The 22,110-nt window shown below is 42.8% G+C and overlaps 3 protein-coding genes across 3 annotated transcripts; all 3 read left to right on the forward strand.

Annotated features, from left to right (window-relative positions):
* The first annotated feature begins 2,919 nt into the window (after window positions 1-2,919).
* Window positions 2,920-5,165, forward strand: LOC120042239 (receptor-transporting protein 3-like). Its single transcript, XM_038987108.1, has 3 exons — window positions 2,920-3,417; window positions 3,733-3,898; window positions 4,395-5,165. Exons 1-3 carry the CDS (start codon window positions 3,408-3,410, stop codon window positions 4,810-4,812), a joined length of 594 nt encoding a protein of 197 aa, XP_038843036.1. The 5' UTR covers window positions 2,920-3,407; the 3' UTR covers window positions 4,813-5,165.
* Window positions 5,166-10,017: 4,852 nt separating this feature from the next.
* LOC120042238 (receptor-transporting protein 3-like) lies at window positions 10,018-12,348 on the forward strand. Its single transcript, XM_038987107.1, has 3 exons — window positions 10,018-10,478; window positions 10,816-10,981; window positions 11,604-12,348. Exons 1-3 carry the CDS (start codon window positions 10,469-10,471, stop codon window positions 12,010-12,012), a joined length of 585 nt encoding a protein of 194 aa, XP_038843035.1. The 5' UTR covers window positions 10,018-10,468; the 3' UTR covers window positions 12,013-12,348.
* A 4,924-nt stretch (window positions 12,349-17,272) lies between these two features.
* LOC120042242 (receptor-transporting protein 3-like) lies at window positions 17,273-19,607 on the forward strand. Its single transcript, XM_038987112.1, has 3 exons — window positions 17,273-17,771; window positions 18,125-18,290; window positions 18,860-19,607. The coding sequence occupies exons 1-3, from the start codon at window positions 17,762-17,764 to the stop codon at window positions 19,275-19,277; spliced, it is 594 nt and encodes a 197-aa protein (XP_038843040.1). The 5' UTR covers window positions 17,273-17,761; the 3' UTR covers window positions 19,278-19,607.
* Window positions 19,608-22,110: the final 2,503 nt, after the last annotated feature.

A 22,110-nucleotide genomic window follows, 5' to 3' on the forward strand; every position in this document is an offset into this window, starting at 1 on the left:
GTGCAGTAGCTAGCTTGCCAAATCGGCCCTTTCCTAAGCCATGGATGGAAATTTGGGCTTGTGGTTTTGACTTAATTCTCTGTACAGGCCAATGATTATCATAGCGATTCTGATCTAACCACACATTATTATATTGTGCCTCTGGCCTGAGACAATTGAAGTTCAATATGTAGCCTAGATGTAGCCTAGTAGCCTCACGTTAACTAGCTAGCTAACTTACCTGGTTCATTGTCACCCATGCAAGGAAGTTAGGCTAGCAAGCATTTTAGCTAGGTGGCCTGTGAAAATGAAAACTAACAGCATACAGAGCCATCGACCGTTTTTCCAACATGAAAGAGAGGAGGGTGGCATTGGCATTCAACTAGTCTACAAGTAGGCTGAGTCACCCCCTCAAAAAATCTTACACATGCACGCACGCACACACACACACACACACACACACACACACACACACACACACACACACACACACACACACACACACACACACACACACACACACACACACACACACACAGAAATCAGTACCATGGACAGCCACATGATATTTAGCAACATTAATTGGACTGAATTATTTTTGGTATCTTTAAGTTTGTTTTCAGCGTATTAAACTAAGTTTATATAGCCTAGTTGATTTGATGATGTTTATGTGTTTAAGTGTAAATGGTGCTGGAATAGCGGAGGCAGGGCTCCTGTTGTCTTTGTGCTGACTTGAGGTAACTCCGTGGGTCTGAATCACTATTTGTTTAGTAAAACTATCAAAAACATTAACTTGCTTGACCGTGCTGCAGGTCATTTAACTGTTTGTATATGCAATATTTGCTTTGTGGACTTCACCAGACAGATGTCACTTCACCTGCCCCCTCCCCTGACAATCCCACCTACAGTGATTGATTGACAGGCCAAACTTCTAAAGGGATTGTTCACCCAAATTACAAAACGACACATTGGCTCTCGACAGCAGGAGCGAAAATAAAATGTATATTTTGAAAAACAAGCATTGTGGAATTTCATATCTTGCAGTAAAACTGTAAATATGACATTAATATCAAGAGAAGACAGGGGTTTAATGGTACAAAAAGGTTATCATATAGGCCTAATATCCAAAACAACTAACAATACACTGAGTTTATACATTTTCAGTAATTTTAATTGTAAAGAAATGTCTTTCTACTCAATACCAAAACAAATGTTACCAATCTGGGAGATAAAGTCGTTAAAGTATTCAATAATTTAGCTGTGTATTTCGGATGGAATCAAGGCATTAGAAGATGGATGGAATCAAGAACGCTAAAATAGAATTTGCTCTCTTCGGAACCCCCCAGCCCGGAACTCTTTTCCTATTTGGCTGACTACTCCATGTACTTACGGAAAACACTGCCTAAAGGAAGTAAAGCAGGCGACAAGCTTAGGTCTGCATATAGAGACCATTTTGTGTTTTCAAACATTGCCGCACGAGGGCGATGCGCGCAAATTGGTGGCAGAACAAGGGAGAGTTCTTATAGAACACCAGCAAAAAAAGCGTCTATTTACATGTTGCTTATGAGTGCATTTCACACTACTTTTGGATTATAATTGGATTTTAAGGCTCGTATGAATGTCTTGCTTAATATAATGTTTGTGTCATCATTGCAAATCAACTGCAAATCAACTTTTTTAAAAACACTTCAACCAGTGTAATGGCTCCCAAGTGGTGCAGTGGTCTGCATCTCAGTGCTGGAGGCGTCAATGTTTCGATCCGGGGCTGTATCACAACCGGCCGTGGTCGGGAGTCCCATAGGGCGGCACACAATTGGCCCAGCGTCATCTGGGTTAGAGGACGGTTTGGCCGGGGTAGGCCGTCATTATAAAACAAGAATTTGTACTTAACTGACTTGTCTGGTTAAATAAAATGGCTCTTTGGCTAGCTTTAGCTACAGCCTATATCAATGAGAGTTAGCATTCTAGCTAACAAATACTGCACCCAAAATAGTTATTTTCCAAATATCACAACCAAATATAATCTTAGCGAGTGTTCAAGCACGAGTCAAAACATCATTGTAAGCGTATGAGAACCCCCCAAAATTATTTTGTTTGTAAGTAATAAAAACATAAATTTAGGCTATGTTGAATGGGCGCAGATGAAGATGGCTTTCTTATACCGTACCCACGCGTGCGCCATCCTGCGCAAATTGATTTTGTCGCCCCACACCAAACGCAATCACGACACGCAGGTTGAAATATCAAAACAAACTCTGAACCAATTATATTAATTTGAGGACAGGTCGAAAAGCATTAAACATTTATGGCAATTTAGCTAGCTAGCTTGCAGTTGCTAGTTAATTTGTCCTATTTAGCTAGCTTGCTGTTGCTAGCTAATTTGTCCTAGGATAAGAACGTTGAGTTGTTATTTTACCTGAAATGCACAAGGTCCTCTACTCCGACAATTAATCCAGACATAAACCGGTCAACCGAGTCGCTTCTAGTCATCTCTCTTCCTTCCAGGCTTTTTCTTCTTTGGACATTATATTGAGATTAGCATCTAATAGTATTACCATCATGACTACTGACCTCAGTTCATCTTTCAATAAGCCACGTGGGTATAACCAATGAGGAGATGGGAGAGGCAGGACTTGCAGAGCGTTCTGCGCCACAAATAGAAGCAACTTCAATTTTAGCACCTGGCAATGCAGACGCTCGTTGGCGGCGCGAGCAGTGTGGGTGCAATGATTGAATAACATTTATGTTGAAACGCTTGCGCACGCGACGAGAGAGGTGTGGTCAGCATGTTACTGCCACCAAGAGTAGCGTGCATCTGTGCGTTATGTAAATGTGTCGTGTACTGGAAAAATATATATTCTACACAAAAAAATATATAATAATAATAAAAAATATATAAATAAATAAGAACAAAAGATTAAAATATATATATAAATGTATAAAGAAAATCTGGATATTCCCCACAGGCTTCAAAGGGATGATTTCCACCATATATGGTTAAATAGAGGCGTTTCGAAATGCAAATAGCCTAGGTCGTGCACAAGCACTGATTAATGGTTATCTCCTATGGGTGTACATATGACGCTCGTAGGATTGTTTGATAAATTACACTTTTTTTAATGTAATATTTTAGAATAGTTTCTACGCAATATTGATACATGAGGCCCCTGGTAAATATAATGGACAATCTGTGCTGAAGGGCTGGTCTTCAATAGGGCACAGTGACAGACTGCATACTACGTACGGACTGGGCTGTGGCGAAGAGAAAACAGACAGTCAGTTTCGTTTTCCAAATCTCAACGTCAGGGGAATACCAGCAGGACCATATAAAATATTCAGCTCATACCGGACAATATCATAACCACACAAACAGATCATTTGTTCTTCAACAGCATTTTGTTTTCATTTGTTCTCCGACATTGACGATCATGAGCACAGGTAGGCAATGAATACTTTTAATGTACTTTCTTTTATCCTATTATGCCGTTTTTTTTGGACATATGATCTGTGATCTAGCTTGTTTGTTTATTTATTTATTTACATAAAGGAAGTAGGCCTATTTATATGCATTAATCAGGAAAGTTATTTAATAGCTAAGCTCTTGCTGCACTATCCGAACCAGTCCGGTCCTGTCTAAGTGCGTGTGTGTTGTTTGCGTACCTGCGCTTGCATGTTTGTCTATGTGTGTGTGCGTGCTTGTTATTGTGTGTGTGCGCGCGCGCGCGCGTGTGTGTGTGTGTGTGTGTAACCCAGACTGGACACCCACCCTGTGGTCAGAGTGTTTTGAGGAGATGTTGGATGAGGAGTTGGACAGCAGTGACCAGTGGGCCTTCCACTTCAACTATGGCCTGGCAGAAGCACTCACCGAGGAGGAGAGGAGGAGAGGATGGAGGGTGTACAGCCACTGTGCCAATGGACGGTAGGTATCTCTTTCTTATACTGTCATTGTCTTTATGCTTGTTATGTGTTGTGTATGCCTGTGGTTTCCCGACTCAGTTCCACATAGAGCTCACACTTTCAGAAGATTGGCACTGCAGCACCAGTGGAAACTGACCACTCTAAAATGTACGGATAGACATGCTTTCATTCAAATGCTCTCTCTCTCTCTCCCCCTCTCTTCCTCTCTCTGTCCCCGTCTCTCTCTCCACCTCTCCCCCTCCACCTCTCCCCCTCTCTCCTCCTCTCTCTCTCCACCTCTCCCCTCTCTCTCTCCACCTCTCCCCTCTCCCCCTCCACCTCTCCCCATCTCTCCCCCTCTCTCCCCCTCTCTCTCCACCTATCCCCCTCCCCCTCCACATCTCTCCCTCTCTCTCCCCCTCTCTCCCTCTCTGTCCCCGTCTCTCTCCCCATCTCTCCCTCTCTCCCCCTCTCTCCCTCTCTCTCCCCCTCTCTCCCCCTCTACCTCTCTCCCTCAGGTTCCAGTGTGGTGAGTGCTCTAAGACGTGGTGGTCGGCGCGGGTGGTGCTAGTGTTCCGGTACCGTCTGCGGGATACGACAGCCAGGGGGACCGTGCTGATGCGGCCGTACGGCCAGGCATGCAAACGCTGCCGGGAAGAGTTTGAACTCCCAGGTTTCTCCCAGGACGAGGTGGAGGAGGCACTGCTTGGATTGTTTGGAAAAATTAAGAAGAACTGCTACGACGAGGATGAGGAGGATGATGAGGAGGATGATGAGGAAGATGATGAGGATGATGAGGAGGATGATGAGGAAGAGGAGGAGGAGGAAGAGGAGGAGGAGGAGGAAGAAGAGGATGGGTCAGAGAAGGTGTCGAGGAGGCCCCATGAGAAAGCCCTGTGTGAAGCCTGCAGACTGGGCATCTGCTGTCAAGAGTAGAGAAAAAGAGAGAAAGTGTGTGTGTGTGTGTGTGTGTGTGTGTGTGTGTGTGTGTGTGTGTGTGTGTGTGTGTGTGTGTGTGTGTGTGTGTGTGTGTGTGTGTGTGTGTGTGACAGAGAGACAGTGGGGGGTACGTATATCCTAATGCTGTCTAGAATTGGTTGTAAAAATATTAAGAACAGCATTATCTATATTGTGCCTATGGACTCCATACAATCTTTATGTAGCCTAATGTAATGTACTATCGTTGGCCAATAGCAATGACCTAATATTTTATCCATAACTTACTTGTACTTTGGAGTTGTGTAGTAAACATGTATTATGTGTAATAAACATACAAAATGGGAAGACTTTCATGTGTTTCGAGTGTTTTTTATGTCAATGGTTTGGGCAAATTTGAGGCACGTTTACCAACCTTTATAAACAATCTTTGAGACAGAGTACACGGAGACGAATACATTTATTGACCAATCAGGTGTAAGTGGCCAGAGACAGCTTGTGCTGCGCATGCGTATGATTGCACTTCCTGGCAAGCAATAAGAACAGAAACAGCAGCATCTCGAATCATCACTCAGAATAACTGAGTTTGGAGAGAAAGAGAGGAGGATGGTGGGTAGTCGAGAAGGAAAATAATGAAATAACGGTATTCTGCCCGTGTGAATGTTTGGATGTCCGACTGGTGACCAAGTGAATCGATAGTGGTGTAAGTAGTAGATTGATAGCTAGCTAAGTAACGTTACATTCTATCAGCTAGATGCTGTATCATTATCTAGCTTGTTAGCTAACGTTAGCTGTTTTAGACAGTTGTAGCTAGGTAGCTTTAATGATTTAACAACACTAAATTGAGAGGCCAACAACGATGTACTCTCTATGTATCTAGCTACCTAGCTCTTACCATTAAAACCATACAACAACAACAAAAAATGCCCCAAAAAATAAACAGCCCTGGCATCAGCTTGAACCAGCCCGGCATCAGCTTGAACCAGCCCGGTAGATAGAGTCTGTCCATGCTAGCCTGTTGAAAGAGCCAGAGACCAAGGAATAAAGCAATTAGCCAGGCTAGGCTACATGGGGGAGTGGAGTTTAGTCTGCATTATCTGTCACGCCTTGACCTTAGTTCCTTTTTTATGTCTCTATTTTGGTTTGGTCAGGGCGTGAGTTGGGGTGGGCATTCTATGTTTTTGTTCTATGTTTTATATTTCTATGTGTTTGGCCGAGTGTGGTTCTCAATCAGAGGCAGCTGTCTATCGTTGTCTCTGATTGAGAACCATACTTAGGTAGCCTCATCCCACCTGTGTTTTGTGGGTAGTTGTTTTCTGTTGTGTGTCTGCACCAGCCAGAACTGTTTCGGTCGTTCTCTTTGTTATTTCTGTGTTCATTAAATAAATATGGACACGTACCACGCTGCACCTTGGTCCTCTCCTTCCAACAGCCGTTACATTATCAAAACTTTTTCAAATGAAATAATTGGCTAAATGACGTGGTAAAAATTGGCATACTGAAATAAGATGGTAATGAACTACCTTACTAATTATAATGTAATTGCCATTATCTTAGAATTACATATTTCTTATGCCATACTGATATTAATGTCATACACATGTTTTAAGATATTTCCATTGTTGTCTACCTGACTCAGGCAGCACAGTTCATGGTTCTCTATTCACTGGTAAGATTCTGACCTCACTCTCTACACTAGATAGAGGCCCACAATGGAAACAACTCTATTTTTTGTATATCTATCTGTTGCCTATATGTCTATTTTCTGACAGAAAAAAAGCTTGGTAAGATTTAGACAAGGGAAATAAGTGGGCAGAATCAATATTTGTTTTTTAAATAAAAACATAAACTTTAGAAGGGGGTGTTTTGCCCCACTATGGGGGGGGGGGGGGGGGGGGGGACAAATCTGTGAAAAAATAACAATTATAAAATCATTTCTTTCATCTCTGTGTTTTTATAATTTTCTGTTAATTCACAAGCGGCTGAATCTCACTGGTGAAATGATCAGAGCGAGGGAAACAGCTCCCCTCTTTCTCAGTATGTGATGCCCATTTATCTGATGCTGTCTGAACCAAAAGAGTATAACCTGTTGCCGTGGTACCATTTGATTGATTGATGCTAGCAAGCATTTTGCCTAATCATTTTTTGTTTTAAGAATTAGCCAATAAGCATTGAGCTGAGCTCAACTGTGGGTTGTCCTGGCGTCGCAATACACACCCCTAAGGGAGGCCAATTTGGCTTTGGCTTCACACCAATCAAATAACATCGTAAGCGAAACGTCATAATTGTAAGAAAAACGTGTCAGTTTCTCGTCTGCTTGTGTTGATGTCGTGCAGTAGCTAGCTTGCCAAATCGTCCCTTTCCTAAGCCATGGATGGAAATTTGGGCTTGTGGTTTTGACTTAATTCTCTGTACAGGCCAATGATTATGATAGCGATTCTGATCTAACCACACATTATTATATTGTGCCTCTGGCCTGAGACAATTGAAGTTCAATATGTAGCCTAGATGTAGCCTAGTAGCCTCACGTTAACTAGCTAGCTAACTTACCTGGTTCATTGTCGCCCATGCAAGGAAGTTAGGCTAGCAAGCATTTTAGCTAGGTGGCCTGTGAAAATGAAAACTAACAGCATACAGAGCCATCGACCGTTTTTCCAACATGAAAGAGAGGAGGGTGGCATTGGCATTCAACTAGTCTACAAGTAGGCTGAGTCACCCCCTCAAAAAATCTTACACATGCACGCACGCACGCACACACACACACAGAAATCAGTACCATGGACAGCCACATGATATTTAGCAACATTAATTGGACTGAATTATTTTTGGTATCTTTAAGTTTGCTTTCAGCGTATTAAACTAAGTTTATATAGCCTAGTTGATTTGATGATGTTTATGTGTTTAAGTGTAAATGGTGCTGGAATAGCGGAGGCAGGGCTCCTGTTGTCTTTGTGCTGACTTGAGGTAACTCCGTGGGTCTGAATCACTATTTGTTTAGTAAAACTATCAAAAACATTAACTTGCTTGACCGTGCTGCAGGTCATTTAACTGTTTGTATATGCAATATTTGCTTTGTGGACTTCACCAGACAGATGTCACTTCACCTGCCCCCTCCCCTGACAATCCCACCTACAGTGATTGATTGACAGGCCAAACTTCTAAAGGGATTGTTCACCCAAATTACAAAACGACACATTGGCTCTCGACAGCAGGAGCGAAAATAAAATTTATATTTTGAAAAACAAGCATTGTGGAATTTCATATCTTGCAGTAAAACTGTAAATATGACATTAATATCAAGAGAAGACAGGGGTTTAATGGTACAAAAAGGTTATCATATAGGCCTAATATCCAAAACAACTAACAATACACTGAGTTTATACATTTTCAGTCATTTTAATTGTAAAGAAATGTCTTTCTACTCAATACCACAACAAATGTTACCAATCTGGGAGATAAAGTCGTTAAAGTATTCAATAATTTAGCTGTGTATTTCGGATGGAATCAAGGCATTAGAAGATGGATGGAATCAAGAACGCTAAAATAGAATTTGCTCTCTTCGGAACCCCCCAGCCCGGAACTCTTTTCCTATTTGGCTGACTACTCCATGTACTTACGGAAAACACTGCCTAAAGGAAGTAAAGCAGGCGACAAGCTTAGGTCTGCATATAGAGACCATTTTGTGTTTTCAAACATTGCCGCACGAGGGCGATGCGCGCAAATTGGTGGCAGAACAAGGGAGAGTTCTTATAGAACACCAGCAAAAAAAGCGTCTATTTACATGTTGCTTATGAGTGCATTTCACACTACTTTTGGATTATAATTGGATTTTAAGGCTCGTATGAATGTCTTGCTTAATATAATGTTTGTGTCATCATTGCAAATCAACTGCAAATCAACTTTTTTAAAAACACTTCAACCAGTGTAATGGCTCCCAAGTGGTGCAGTGGTCTGCATCTCAGTGCTGGAGGCGTCAATGGTTCGATCCGGGGCTGTATCACAACCGGCCGTGGTCGGGAGTCCCATAGGGCGGCACACAATTGGCCCAGCGTCATCTGGGTTAGAGGACGGTTTGGCCGGGGTAGGCCGTCATTATAAAACAAGAATTTGTACTTAACTGACTTGTCTGGATAAATAAAATGGCTCTTTGGCTAGCTTTAGCTACAGCCTATATCAATGAGAGTTAGCATTCTAGCTAACAAATACTGCACCCAAAATAGTTATTTTCCAAATATCACAACCAAATATAATCTTAGCGAGTGTTCAAGCACGAGTCAAAACATCATTGTAAGCGTATGAGAACCCCCCAAAATTATTTTGTTTGTAAGTAATAAAAACATAAATTTAGGCTATGTTGAATGGGCGCAGATGAAGATGGCTTTCTTATACCGTACCCACGCGTGCGCCATCCTGCGCAAATTGATTTTGTCGCCCCACACCAAACGCAATCACGACACGCAGGTTGAAATATCAAAACAAACTCTGAACCAATTATATTAATTTGAGGACAGGTCGAAAAGCATTAAACATTTATGGCAATTTAGCTAGCTAGCTTGCAGTTGCTAGTTAATTTGTCCTATTTAGCTAGCTTGCTGTTGCTAGCTAATTTGTCCTAGGATAAGAACGTTGAGTTGTTATTTTACCTGAAATGCACAAGGTCCTCTACTCCGACAATTAATCCAGACATAAACCGGTCAACCGAGTCGCTTCTAGTCATCTCTCTTCCTTCCAGGCTTTTTCTTCTTTGGACATTATATTGAGATTAGCATCTAATAGTATTACCATCATGACTACTGACCTCAGTTCATCTTTCAATAAGCCATGTGGGTATAACCAATGAGGAGATGGGAGAGGCAGGACTTGCAGAGCGTTCTGCGCCACAAATAGAAGCAACTTCAATTTTAGCACCTGGCAATGCAGACGCTCGTTGGCGGCGCGAGCAGTGTGGGTGCAATGATTGAATAACATTTATGTTGAAACGCTTGCGCACGCGACGAGAGAGGTGTGGTCAGCATGTTACTGCCACCAAGAGTAGCGTGCATCTGTGCGTTATGTAAATGTGTCGTGTACTGGAAAAATATATATTCTACACAAAAAAATATATCATAATAATAAAAAAATATATAAATAAATAAGAACAAAAGATTAAAATATATATATAAATGTATAAAGAAAATCTGGATATTCCCCACAGGCTTCAAAGGGATGATTTCCACCATATATGGTTAAATAGAGGCGTTTCGAAATGCAAATAGCCTAGGTCGTGCACAAGCACTGATTAATGGTTATCTCCTATGGGTGTACATATGACGCTCGTAGGATTGTTTGATAAATTACACTTTTTTTAATGTAATATTTTAGAATAGTTTCTACGCAATATTGATACATGAGGCCCCTGGTAAATATAATGGACAATCTGTGCTGAAGGGCTGGTCTTCAATAGGGCACAGTGACAGACTGCATACTACGTACGGACTGGGATGTGGCGAAGAGAAAACAGACAGTCAGTTTCGTTTTCCAAATCTCAACGTCAGGGGAATACCAGCAGGACCATATAAAATATTCAGCTCATACCGGACAATATCATAACCACACAAACAGATCATTTGTTCTTCAACAGCATTTTGTTTTCATTTGTTCTCCGACATTGACGATCATGAGCACAGGTAGGCAATGAATACTTTTAATGTACTTTCTTTTATCCTATTATGCCGTTTTTTTTGGACATATGATCTGTGATCTAGCTTGTTTGTTTATTTATTTATTTACATAAAGGAAGTAGGCCTATTTATATGCATTAATCAGGAAAGTTATTTAATAGCTAAGCTCTTGCTGCACTATCCGAACCAGTCCGGTCCTGTCTAAGTGCGTGTGTGTTGTTTGCGTACCTGCGCTTGCATGTTTGTCTATGTGTGTGTGCGTGCTTGTTATTGTGTGTGTGCGCGCGCGTGTGTGTGTGTGTGTGTGTGTGTGTGTGTGTGTGTGTGTGTGTGTGTAACCCAGACTGGACACCCACCCTGTGGTCAGAGTGTTTTGAGGAGATGTTGGATGAGGAGTTGGACAGCAGTGACCAGTGGGCCTTCCACTTCAACTATGGCCTGGCAGAAGCACTCACCGAGGAGGAGAGGAGGAGAGGATGGAGGGTGTACAGCCACTGTGCCAATGGACGGTAGGTATCTCTTTCTTATACTGTCATTGTCTTTATGCTTGTTATGTGTTGTGTATGCCTGTGGTTTCCCGACTCAGTTCCACATAGAGCTCACACTTTCAGAAGATTGGCACTGCAGCACCAGTGGAAACTGACCACTCTAAAATGTACGGATAGACATGCTTTCATTCAAATGCTCTCTCTCTCTATCTCTCTCCCCCTCTCTTCCTCTCTCTGTCCCCGTCTCTCTCTCCACCTCTCCCCCTCCACCTCTCCCCTCTCTCTCTCCACCTCTCCCCTCTCCCCCTCCACCTCTCCCCATCTCTCCCTCTCTCTCCCTCTCTCTCCCCCTCTCTCCCCCTCTCTGTCCCCGTCTCTCTCTCCACCTCTCCCCCTCCACATCTCCCCCTCTCTCCCTCTCTGTCCCCATCTCTCCCTCTCTCTCCCCCTCTACCTCTCCCCCTCTCTGTCCCCGTCTCTCTCCCCATCTCTCCCTCTCTCTCCCCCTCTCTCCCCCTCCACCCCTCCCCCTCTCTCTCCCCCCCTCCCCCTCTCTGTCCCCGTCTCTCTCCCCATCTCTCCCTCTCTCTCCCCCTCTCTCCCTCTCTCTCCCCCTCTCTCCCCCTCTACCTCTCTCCCTCAGGTTCCAGTGTGGTGAGTGCTCTAAGACGTGGTGGTCGGCGCGGGTGGTGCTAGTGTTCCGGTACCGTCTGCGGGATACGACAGCCAGGGGGACCGTGCTGATGCGGCCGTACGGCCAGGCATGCAAACGCTGCCGGGAAGAGTTTGAACTCCCAGGTTTCTCCCAGGACGAGGTGGAGGAGGCACTGCTTGGATTGTTTGGAAAAATTAAGAAGAACTGCTACGACGAGGATGAGGAGGATGATGAGGAGGATGAGGAGGAGGATGATGAGGAAGAGGAGGAGGATGAGGAGGAGGAGGAAGAGGAGGAGGAGGAGGAAGAAGAGGATGGGTCAGAGAAGGTGTCGAGGAGGCCCCATGAGAAAGCCCTGTGTGAAGCCTGCAGACTGGGCATCTGCTGTCAAGAGTAGAGAAAAAGAGAGAAAGTGTGTGTGTGTGTGTGTGTGTGTGTGTGTGTGTGTGTGTGTGTGTGTGTGTGTGTGTGTGTGTGTGTGTGTGTGTGTGACAGAGAGACAGTGGGGGGAACGTATATCCTAATGCTGTCTAGAATTGGTTGTAAAAATATTAAGAACAGCATTATTTATATTGTGCCTATGGACTCCATACAATCTTTATGTAGCCTAATGTAATGTACTATCGTTGGCCAATAGCGATGACCTAATATTTTATCCATAACTTACTTGTACTTTGGAGTTGTGTAGTAAACATGTATTATGTGTAATAAACATACAGAATGGGAAGACTTTCATGTGTTTCGAGTGTTTTTTATGTCAATGGTTTGGGCAAATTTGAGGCACGTTTACCAACCTTTATAAACAATCTTTGAGACAGAGTACACGGAGACGAATACATTTATTGACCAATCAGGTGTAAGTGGCCAGAGACAGCTTGTGCTGCGCATGCGTATGATGCATCTTCCTGGCAGCAATAACAACAGAAACAGCAGCATCTCGAATCATCACTCAGAATAACTGAGTTTGGAGAGAAAGAGAGGAGGATGGTGGGTAGTCGAGAAGGAAAATAATGAAATAACGGTATTCTGCCCGTGTGAATGTTTGGATGTCCGACTGGTGACCAAGTGAATCGATAGTGGTGTAAGTAGTAGATTGATAGCTAGCTAAGTAACGTTACATTCTATCAGCTAGATGCTGTATCATTATCTAGCTTGTTAGCTAACGTTAGCTGTTTTAGACAGTTGTAGCTAGGTAGCTTTAATGATTTAACAACACTAAATTGAGAGGCCAACAACGATGTACTCTCTATGTATCTAGCTACCTAGCTCTTACCATTTAAACCATACAACAACAAAAAATGCCCCAAAAAATAAACAGCCCTGGCATCAGCTTGAACCAGCCCGGCATCAGCTTGAACCAGCCCGGTAGATAGAGTCTGTCCATGCTAGCCTGTTGAAAGAGCCAGAGACCAAGGAATAAAGCAATTAGCCAGGCTAGGCTACATGGGGGAGTGGAGTTTAGTCTGCATTATCTGTCACGCCTTGACCTTAGTTCCTTTTTTATGTCTCTATTTTGGTTTGGTCAGGGCGTGAGTTGGGGTGGGCATTCTATGTTTTTGTTCTATGTTTTATATTTCTATGTGTTTGGCCGAGTGTGGTTCTCAATCAGAGGCAGCTGTCTATCGTTGTCTCTGATTGAGAACCATACTTAGGTAGCCTCATCCCACCTGTGTTTTGTGGGTAGTTGTTTTCTGTTGTGTCTGCACCAGCCAGAACTGTTTCGGTCGTTCTCTTTGTTATTTCTGTGTTCATTAAATAAATATGGACACGTACCACGCTGCACCTTGGTCCTCTCCTTCCAACAGCCGTTACATTATCAAAACTTTTTCAAATGAAATAATTGGCTAAATGACGTGGTAAAAATTGGCATACTGAAATAAGATGGTAATGAACTACCTTACTAATTATAATGTAATTGCCATTATCTTAGAATTACATATTTCTTATGCCATACTGATATTAATGTCATACACATGTTTTAAGATATTTCCATTGTTGTTCAGATGAATGTCTACCTGACTCAGGCAGCACAGTTCATGGTTCTCTATTCACTGGTAAGATTCTGACCTCACTCTCTACACTAGATAGAGGCCCACAATGGAAACAACTCTATTTTTTGTATATCTATCTGTTGCCTATATGTCTATTTTCTGACAGAAAAAAAGCTTGGTAAGATTTAGACAAGGGAAATAAGTGGGCAGAATCAATATTTGTTTTTTAAATAAAAACATAAACTTTAGAAGGGGGTGTTTTGCCCCACTATCGGGGGGGGGGGGGGGGGGGGGGGTGACAAATCTGTGAAAAAATAACAATTATAAAATCATTTCTTTCATCTCTGTGTTTTTATAATTTTCTGTTAATTCACAAGCGGCTGAATCTCACTGGTGAAATGATCAGAGCGAGGGAAACAGCTCCCCTCTTTCTCAGTATGTGATGCCCATTTATCTGATGCTGTCTGAACCAAAAGAGTATAACCTGTTGCCGTGGTACCATTTGATTGATTGATGCTAGCAAGCATTTTGCCTAATCATTTTTTGTTTTAAGAATTAGCCAATAAGCATTGAGCTGAGCTCAACTGTGGGTTGTCCTGGCGTCGCAATACACACCCCTAAGGGAGGCCAATTTGGCTTTGGCTTCACACCAATCAAATAACATCGTAAGCGAAACGTCATAATTGTAAGAAAAACGTGTCAGTTTCTCGTCTGCTTGTGTTGATGTCGTGCAGTAGCTAGCTTGCCAAATCGGCCCTTTCCTAAGCCATGGATGGAAATTTGGGCTTGTGGTTTTGACTTAATTCTCTGTACAGGCCAATGATTATCATAGCGATTCTGATCTAACCACACATTATTATATTGTGCCTCTGGCCTGAGACAATTGAAGTTCAATATGTAGCCTAGATGTAGCCTAGTAGCCTCACGTTAACTAGCTAGCTAACTTACCTGGTTCATTGTCGCCCATGCAAGGAAGTTAGGCTAGCAAGCATTTTAGCTAGGTGGCCTGTGAAAATGAAAACTAACAGCATACAGAGCCATCGGCCGTTTTTCCAACATGAAAGAGAGGAGGGTGGCATTGGCATTCAACTAGTCTACAAGTAGGCTGAGTCACCCCCTCAAAAAATCTTACACATGCACGCACGCACGCACACACACACACACACACACACACACACACACACACACACACACACACACACACACACACACACACACACACGCACACACACACACGCACACACACACACGCACACACACACACAGAAATCAGTACCATGGACAGCCACATGATATTTAGCAACATTAATTGGACTGAATTATTTTTGGTATCTTTAAGTTTGTTTTCAGCGTATTAAACTAAGTTTATATAGCCTAGTTGATTTGATGATGTTTATGTGTTTAAGTGTAAATGGTGCTGGAATAGCGGAGGCAGGGCTCCTGTTGTCTTTGTGCTGACTTGAGGTAACTCCGTGGGTCTGAATCACTATTTGTTTAGTAAAACTATCAAAAACATTAACTTGCTTGACCGTGCTGCAGGTCATTTAACTGTTTGTATATGCAATATTTGCTTTGTGGACTTCACCAGACAGATGTCACTTCACCTGCCCCCTCCCCTGACAATCCCACCTACAGTGATTGATTGACAGGCCAAACTTTTAAAGGGATTGTTCACCCAAATTACAAAACGACACATTGGCTCTCGACAGCAGGAGCGAAAATAAAATTTATATTTTGAAAAACAAGCATTGTGGAATTTCATATCTTGCAGTAAAACTGTAAATATGACATTAATATCAAGAGAAGACAGGGGTTTAATGGTACAAAAAGGTTATCATATAGGCCTAATATCCAAAACAACTAACAATACACTGAGTTTATACATTTTCAGTCATTTTAATTGTAAAGAAATGTCTTTCTACTCAATACCACAACAAATGTTACCAATCTGGGAGATAAAGTCGTTAAAGTATTCAATAATTTAGCTGTGTATTTCGGATGGAATCAAGGCATTAGAAGATGGATGGAATCAAGAACTCTAAAATAGAATTTGCTCTCTTCGGAACCCCCCAGCCCGGAACTCTTTTCCTATTTGGCTGACTACTCCATGTACTTACGGAAAACACTGCCTAAAGGAAGTAAAGCAGGCGACAAGCTTAGGTCTGCATATAGAGACCATTTTGTGTTTTCAAACATTGCCGCACGAGGGCGATGCGCGCAAATTGGTGGCAGAACAAGGGAGAGTTCTTATAGAACACCAGCAAAAAAAGCGTCTATTTACATGTTGCTTATGAGTGCATTTCACACTACTTTTGGATTATAATTGGATTTTAAGGCTCGTATGAATGTCTTGCTTAATATAATGTTTGTGTCATCATTGCAAATCAACTGCAAATCAACTTTTTTTAAAACACTTCAACCAGTGTAATGGCTCCCAAGTGGTGCAGTGGTCTGCATCTCAGTGCTGGAGGCGTCAATGTTTCGATCCGGGGCTGTATCACAACCGGCCGTGGTCGGGAGTCCCATAGGGCGGCACACAATTGGCCCAGCGTCATCTGGGTTAGAGGACGGTTTGGCCGGGGTAGGCCGTCATTATAAAACAAGAATTTGTACTTAACTGACTTGTCTGGTTAAATAAAATGGCTCTTTGGCTAGCTTTAGCTACAGCCTATATCAATGAGAGTTAGCATTCTAGCTAACAAATACTGCACCCAAAATAGTTATTTTCCAAATATCACAACCAAATATAATCTTAGCGAGTGTTCAAGCACGAGTCAAAACATCATTGTAAGCGTATGAGAACCCCCCAAAATTATTTTGTTTGTAAGTAATAAAAACATAAATTTAGGCTATGTTGAATGGGCGCAGATGAAGATGGCTTTCTTATACCGTACCCACGCGTGCGCCATCCTGCGCAAATTGATTTTGTCGCCCCACACCAAACGCAATCACGACACGCAGGTTGAAATATCAAAACAAACTCTGAACCAATTATATTAATTTGAGGACAGGTCGAAAAGCATTAAACATTTATGGCAATTTAGCTAGCTAGCTTGCAGTTGCTAGTTAATTTGTCCTATTTAGCTAGCTTGCTGTTGCTAGCTAATTTGTCCTAGGATAAGAACGTTGAGTTGTTATTTTACCTGAAATGCACAAGGTCCTCTACTCCGACAATTAATCCAGACATAAACCGGTCAACCGAGTCGCTTCTAGTCATCTCTCTTCCTTCCAGGCTTTTTCTTCTTTGGACATTATATTGAGATTAGCATCTAATAGTATTACCATCATGACTACTGACCTCAGTTCATCTTTCAATAAGCCACGTGGGTATAACCAATGAGGAGATGGGAGAGGCAGGACTTGCAGAGCGTCCTGCGCCACAAATAGAAGCAACTTCAATTTTAGCACCTGGCAATGCAGACGCTCGTTGGCGGCGCGAGCAGTGTGGGTGCAATGATTGAATAACATTTATGTTGAAACGCTTGCGCACGCGACGAGAGAGGTGTGGTCAGCATGTTACTGCCACCAAGAGTAGCGTGCATCTGTGCGTTATGTAAATGTGTCGTGTACTGGAAAAATATATATTCTACACAAAAAAATATATAATAATAATAAAAAATATATAAATAAATAAGAACAAAAGATTAAAATATATATATAAATGTATAAAGAAAATCTGGATATTCCCCACAGGCTTCAAAGGGATGATTTCCACCATATATGGTTAAATAGAGGCGTTTCGAAATGCAAATAGCCTAGGTCGTGCACAAGCACTGATTAATGGTTATCTCCTATGGGTGTACATATGACGCTCGTAGGATTGTTTGATAAATTACACTTTTTTTAATGTAATATTTTAGAATAGTTTCTACGCAATATTGATACATGAGGCCCCTGGTAAATATAATGGACAATCTGTGCTGAAGGGCTGGTCTTCAATAGGGCACAGTGACAGACTGCATACTACGTACGGACTGGGCTGTGGCGAAGAGAAAACAGACAGTCAGTTTCGTTTTCCAAATCTCAACGTCAGGGGAATACCAGCAGGACCATATAAAATATTCAGCTCATACCGGACAATATCATAACCACACAAACAGATCATTTGTTCTTCAACAGCATTTTGTTTTCATTTGTTCTCCGACATTGACGATCATGAGCACAGGTAGGCAATGAATACTTTTAATGTACTTTCTTTTATCCTATTATGCCGTTTTTTTTGGACATATGATCTGTGATCTAGCTTGTTTGTTTATTTATTTATTTACATAAAGGAAGTAGGCTTATTTATATGCATTAATCAGGAAAGTTATTTAATAGCTAAGCTCTTGCTGCACTATCCGAACCAGTCCGGTCCTGTCTAAGTGCGTGTGTGTTGTTTGCGTACCTGCGCTTGCATGTTTGTCTATGTGTGTGTGCGTGCTTGTTATTGTGTGTGTGCGCGCGCGCGTGTGTGTGTGTGTGTGTGTGTGTGTGTGTGTGTGTGTGTGTGTGTGTGTGTGTGTGTGTGTAACCCAGACTGGACACCCACCCTGTGGTCAGAGTGTTTTGAGGAGATGTTGGATGAGGAGTTGGACAGCAGTGACCAGTGGGCCTTCCACTTCAACTATGGCCTGGCAGAAGCACTCACCGAGGAGGAGAGGAGGAGAGGATGGAGGGTGTACAGCCACTGTGCCAATGGACGGTAGGTATCTCTTTCTTATACTGTCATTGTCTTTATGCTTGTTATGTGTTGTGTATGCCTGTGGTTTCCCGACTCAGTTCCACATAGAGCTCACACTTTCAGAAGATTGGCACTGCAGCACCAGTGGAAACTGACCACTCTAAAATGTACGGATAGACATGCTTTCATTCAAATGCTCTCTCTCTCTATCTCTCTCCCCCTCTCTTCCTCTCTCTGTCCCCGTCTCTCTCTCCACCTCTCCCCCTCCACCTCTCCCCTCTCTCTCTCCACCTCTCCCCTCTCCCCCTCCACCTCTCCCCATCTCTCCCTCTCTCTCCCTCTCTCTCCCCCTCTCTCCCCCTCTCTGTCCCCGTCTCTCTCTCCACCTCTCCCCCTCTACCTCTCCCCCTCTCTGTCCCCGTCTCTCTCCCCATCTCTCCCTCTCTCTCCCCCCCTCTCCCCCTCCCCCTCTCCCCCTCTCTCTCCCCCCCCTCCCCCTCTCTGTCCCCGTCTCTCTCCCCATCTCTCCCTCTCTCTCCCCCTCTCTCCCTCTCTCTCCCCCTCTCTCCCCCTCTACCTCTCTCCCTCAGGTTCCAGTGTGGTGAGTGCTCTAAGACGTGGTGGTCGGCGCGGGTGGTGCTAGTGTTCCGGTACCGTCTGCGGGATACGACAGCCAGGGGGACCGTGCTGATGCGGCCGTACGGCCAGGCATGCAAACGCTGCCGGGAAGAGTTTGAACTCCCAGGTTTCTCCCAGGACGAGGTGGAGGAGGCACTGCTTGGATTGTTTGGAAAAATTAAGAAGAACTGCTACGACGAGGATGAGGAGGATGATGAGGAAGATGAGGAGGATGAGGAGGAGGATGATGAGGAAGAGGAGGAGGATGAGGAGGAGGAGGAAGAGGAGGAGGAGGAGGAAGAAGAGGATGGGTCAGAGAAGGTGTCGAGGAGGCCCCATGAGAAAGCCCTGTGTGAAGCCTGCAGACTGGGCATCTGCTGTCAAGAGTAGAGAAAAAGAGAGAAAGTGTGTGTGTGTGTGTGTGTGTGTGTGTGTGTGTGTGTGTGTGTGTGTGTGTGTGTGTGTGTGTGTGTGTGTGACAGAGAGACAGTGGGGGGAATGTATATCCTAATGCTGTCTAGAATTGGTTGTAAAAATATTAAGAACAGCATTATTTATATTGTGCCTATGGACTCCATACAATCTTTATGTAGCCTAATGTAATGTACTATCGTTGGCCAATAGCGATGACCTAATATTTTATCCATAACTTACTTGTACTTTGGAGTTGTGTAGTAAACATGTATTATGTGTAATAAACATACAGAATGGGAAGACTTTCATGTGTTTCGAGTGTTTTTTATGTCAATGGTTTGGGCAAATTTGAGGCACGTTTACCAACCTTTATAAACAATCTTTGAGACAGAGTACACGGAGACGAATACATTTATTGACCAATCAGGTGTAAGTGGCCAGAGACAGCTTGTGCTGCGCATGCGTATGATGCATCTTCCTGGCAGCAATAACAACAGAAACAGCAGCATCTCGAATCATCACTCAGAATAACTGAGTTTGGAGAGAAAGAGAGGAGGATGGTGGGTAGTCGAGAAGGAAAATAATGAAATAACGGTATTCTGCCCGTGTGAATGTTTGGATGTCCGACTGGTGACCAAGTGAATCGATAGTGGTGTAAGTAGTAGATTGATAGCTAGCTAAGTAACGTTACATTCTATCAGCTAGATGCTGTATCATTATCTAGCTTGTTAGCTAACGTTAGCTGTTTTAGACAGTTGTAGCTAGGTAGCTTTAATGATTTAACAACACTAAATTGAGAGGCCAACAACGATGTACTCTCTATGTATCTAGCTACCTAGCTCTTACCATTTAAACCATACAACAACAAAAAATGCCCCAAAAAATAAACAGCCCTGGCATCAGCTTGAACCAGCCCGGCATCAGCTTGAACCAGCCCGGTAGATAGAGTCTGTCCATGCTAGCCTGTTGAAAGAGCCAGAGACCAAGGAATAAAGCAATTAGCCAGGCTAGGCTACATGGGGGAGTGGAGTTTAGTCTGCATTATCTGTCACGCCTTGACCTTAGTTCCTTTTTTATGTCTCTATTTTGGTTTGGTCAGGGCGTGAGTTGGGGTGGGCATTCTATGTTTTTGTTCTATGTTTTATATTTCTATGTGTTTGGCGGAGTGTGGTTCTCAATCAGAGGCAGCTGTCTATCGTTGTCTCTGATTGAGAACCATACTTAGGTAGCCTCATCCCACCTGTGTTTTGTGGGTAGTTGTTTTCTGTTGTGTCTGCACCAGCCAGAACTGTTTCGGTCGTTCTCTTTGTTATTTCTGTGTTCATTAAATAAATATGGACACGTACCACGCTGCACCTTGGTCCTCTCCTTCCAACAGCCGTTACATTATCAAAACTTTTTCAAATGAAATAATTGGCTAAATGACGTGGTAAAAATTGGCATACTGAAATAAGATGGTAATGAACTACCTTACTAATTATAATGTAATTGCCATTATCTTAGAATTACATATTTCTTATGCCATACTGATATTAATGTCATACACATGTTTTAAGATATTTCCATTGTTGTTCAGATGAATGTCTACCTGACTCAGGCAGCACAGTTCATGGTTCTCTATTCACTGGTAAGATTCTGACCTCACTCTCTACACTAGATAGAGGCCCACAATGGAAACAACTCTATTTTTTGTATATCTATCTGTTGCCTATATGTCTATTTTCTGACAGAAAAAAAGCTTGGTAAGATTTAGACAAGGGAAATAAGTGGGCAGAATCAATATTTGTTTTTTAAATAAAACATAAACTTTAGAAGGGGGTGTTTTGCCCCACTATCGGGGGGGGGTGACAAATCTGTGAAAAAATAACAATTATAAAATCATTTCTTTCATCTCTGTGTTTTTATAATTTTCTGTTAATTCACAAGCGGCTGAATCTCACTGGTGAAATGATCAGAGCGAGGGAAACAGCTCCCCTCTTTCTCAGTATGTGATGCCCATTTATCTGATGCTGTCTGAACCAAAAGAGTATAACCTGTTGCCGTGGTACCATTTGATTGATTGATGCTAGCAAGCATTTTGCCTAATCATTTTTTGTTTTAAGAATTAGCCAATAAGCATTGAGCTGAGCTCAACTGTGGGTTGTCCTGGCGTCGCAATACACACCCCTAAGGGAGGCCAATTTGGCTTTGGCTTCACACCAATCAAATAACATCGTAAGCGAAACGTCATAATTGTAAGAAAAACGTGTCAGTTTCTCGTCTGCTTGTGTTGATGTCGTGCAGTAGCTAGCTTGCCAAATCGTCCCTTTCCTAAGCCATGGATGGAAATTTGGGCTTGTGGTTTTGACTTAATTCTCTGTACAGGCCAATGATTATGATAGCGATTCTGATCTAACCACACATTATTATATTGTGCCTCTGGCCTGAGACAATTGAAGTTCAATATGTAGCCTAGATGTAGCCTAGTAGCCTCACGTTAACTAGCTAGCTAACTTACCTGGTTCATTGTCGCCCATGCAAGGAAGTTAGGCTAGCAAGCATTTTAGCTAGGTGGCCTGTGAAAATGAAAACTAACAGCATACAGAGCCATCGACCGTTTTTCCAACATGAAAGAGAGGAGGGTGGCATTGGCATTCAACTAGTCTACAAGTAGGCTGAGTCACCCCCTCAAAAAATCTTACACATGCACGCACGCACGCACACACACACACAGAAATCAGTACCATGGACAGCCACATGATATTTAGCAACATTAATTGGACTGAATTATTTTTGGTATCTTTAAGTTTGCTTTCAGCGTATTAAACTA

This window comes from Salvelinus namaycush, unplaced genomic scaffold (genome assembly GCF_016432855.1).
Source record: "Salvelinus namaycush isolate Seneca unplaced genomic scaffold, SaNama_1.0 Scaffold648, whole genome shotgun sequence".
Taxonomy (NCBI): domain Eukaryota; kingdom Metazoa; phylum Chordata; class Actinopteri; order Salmoniformes; family Salmonidae; genus Salvelinus; species Salvelinus namaycush.

Bases quoted from the DNA above. Each gene is read 5' to 3' on its own strand.
- LOC120042239 (XM_038987108.1), top strand. The intron at 3,899-4,394 runs GTAGGTATCTCT...TCTCTCCCTCAG, and splicing joins AGCCACTGTGCCAATGGACG to GTTCCAGTGTGGTGAGTGCT.
- LOC120042238 (XM_038987107.1), top strand. The intron at 10,982-11,603 runs GTAGGTATCTCT...TCTCTCCCTCAG, and splicing joins AGCCACTGTGCCAATGGACG to GTTCCAGTGTGGTGAGTGCT.
- LOC120042242 (XM_038987112.1), top strand. The intron at 18,291-18,859 runs GTAGGTATCTCT...TCTCTCCCTCAG, and splicing joins AGCCACTGTGCCAATGGACG to GTTCCAGTGTGGTGAGTGCT.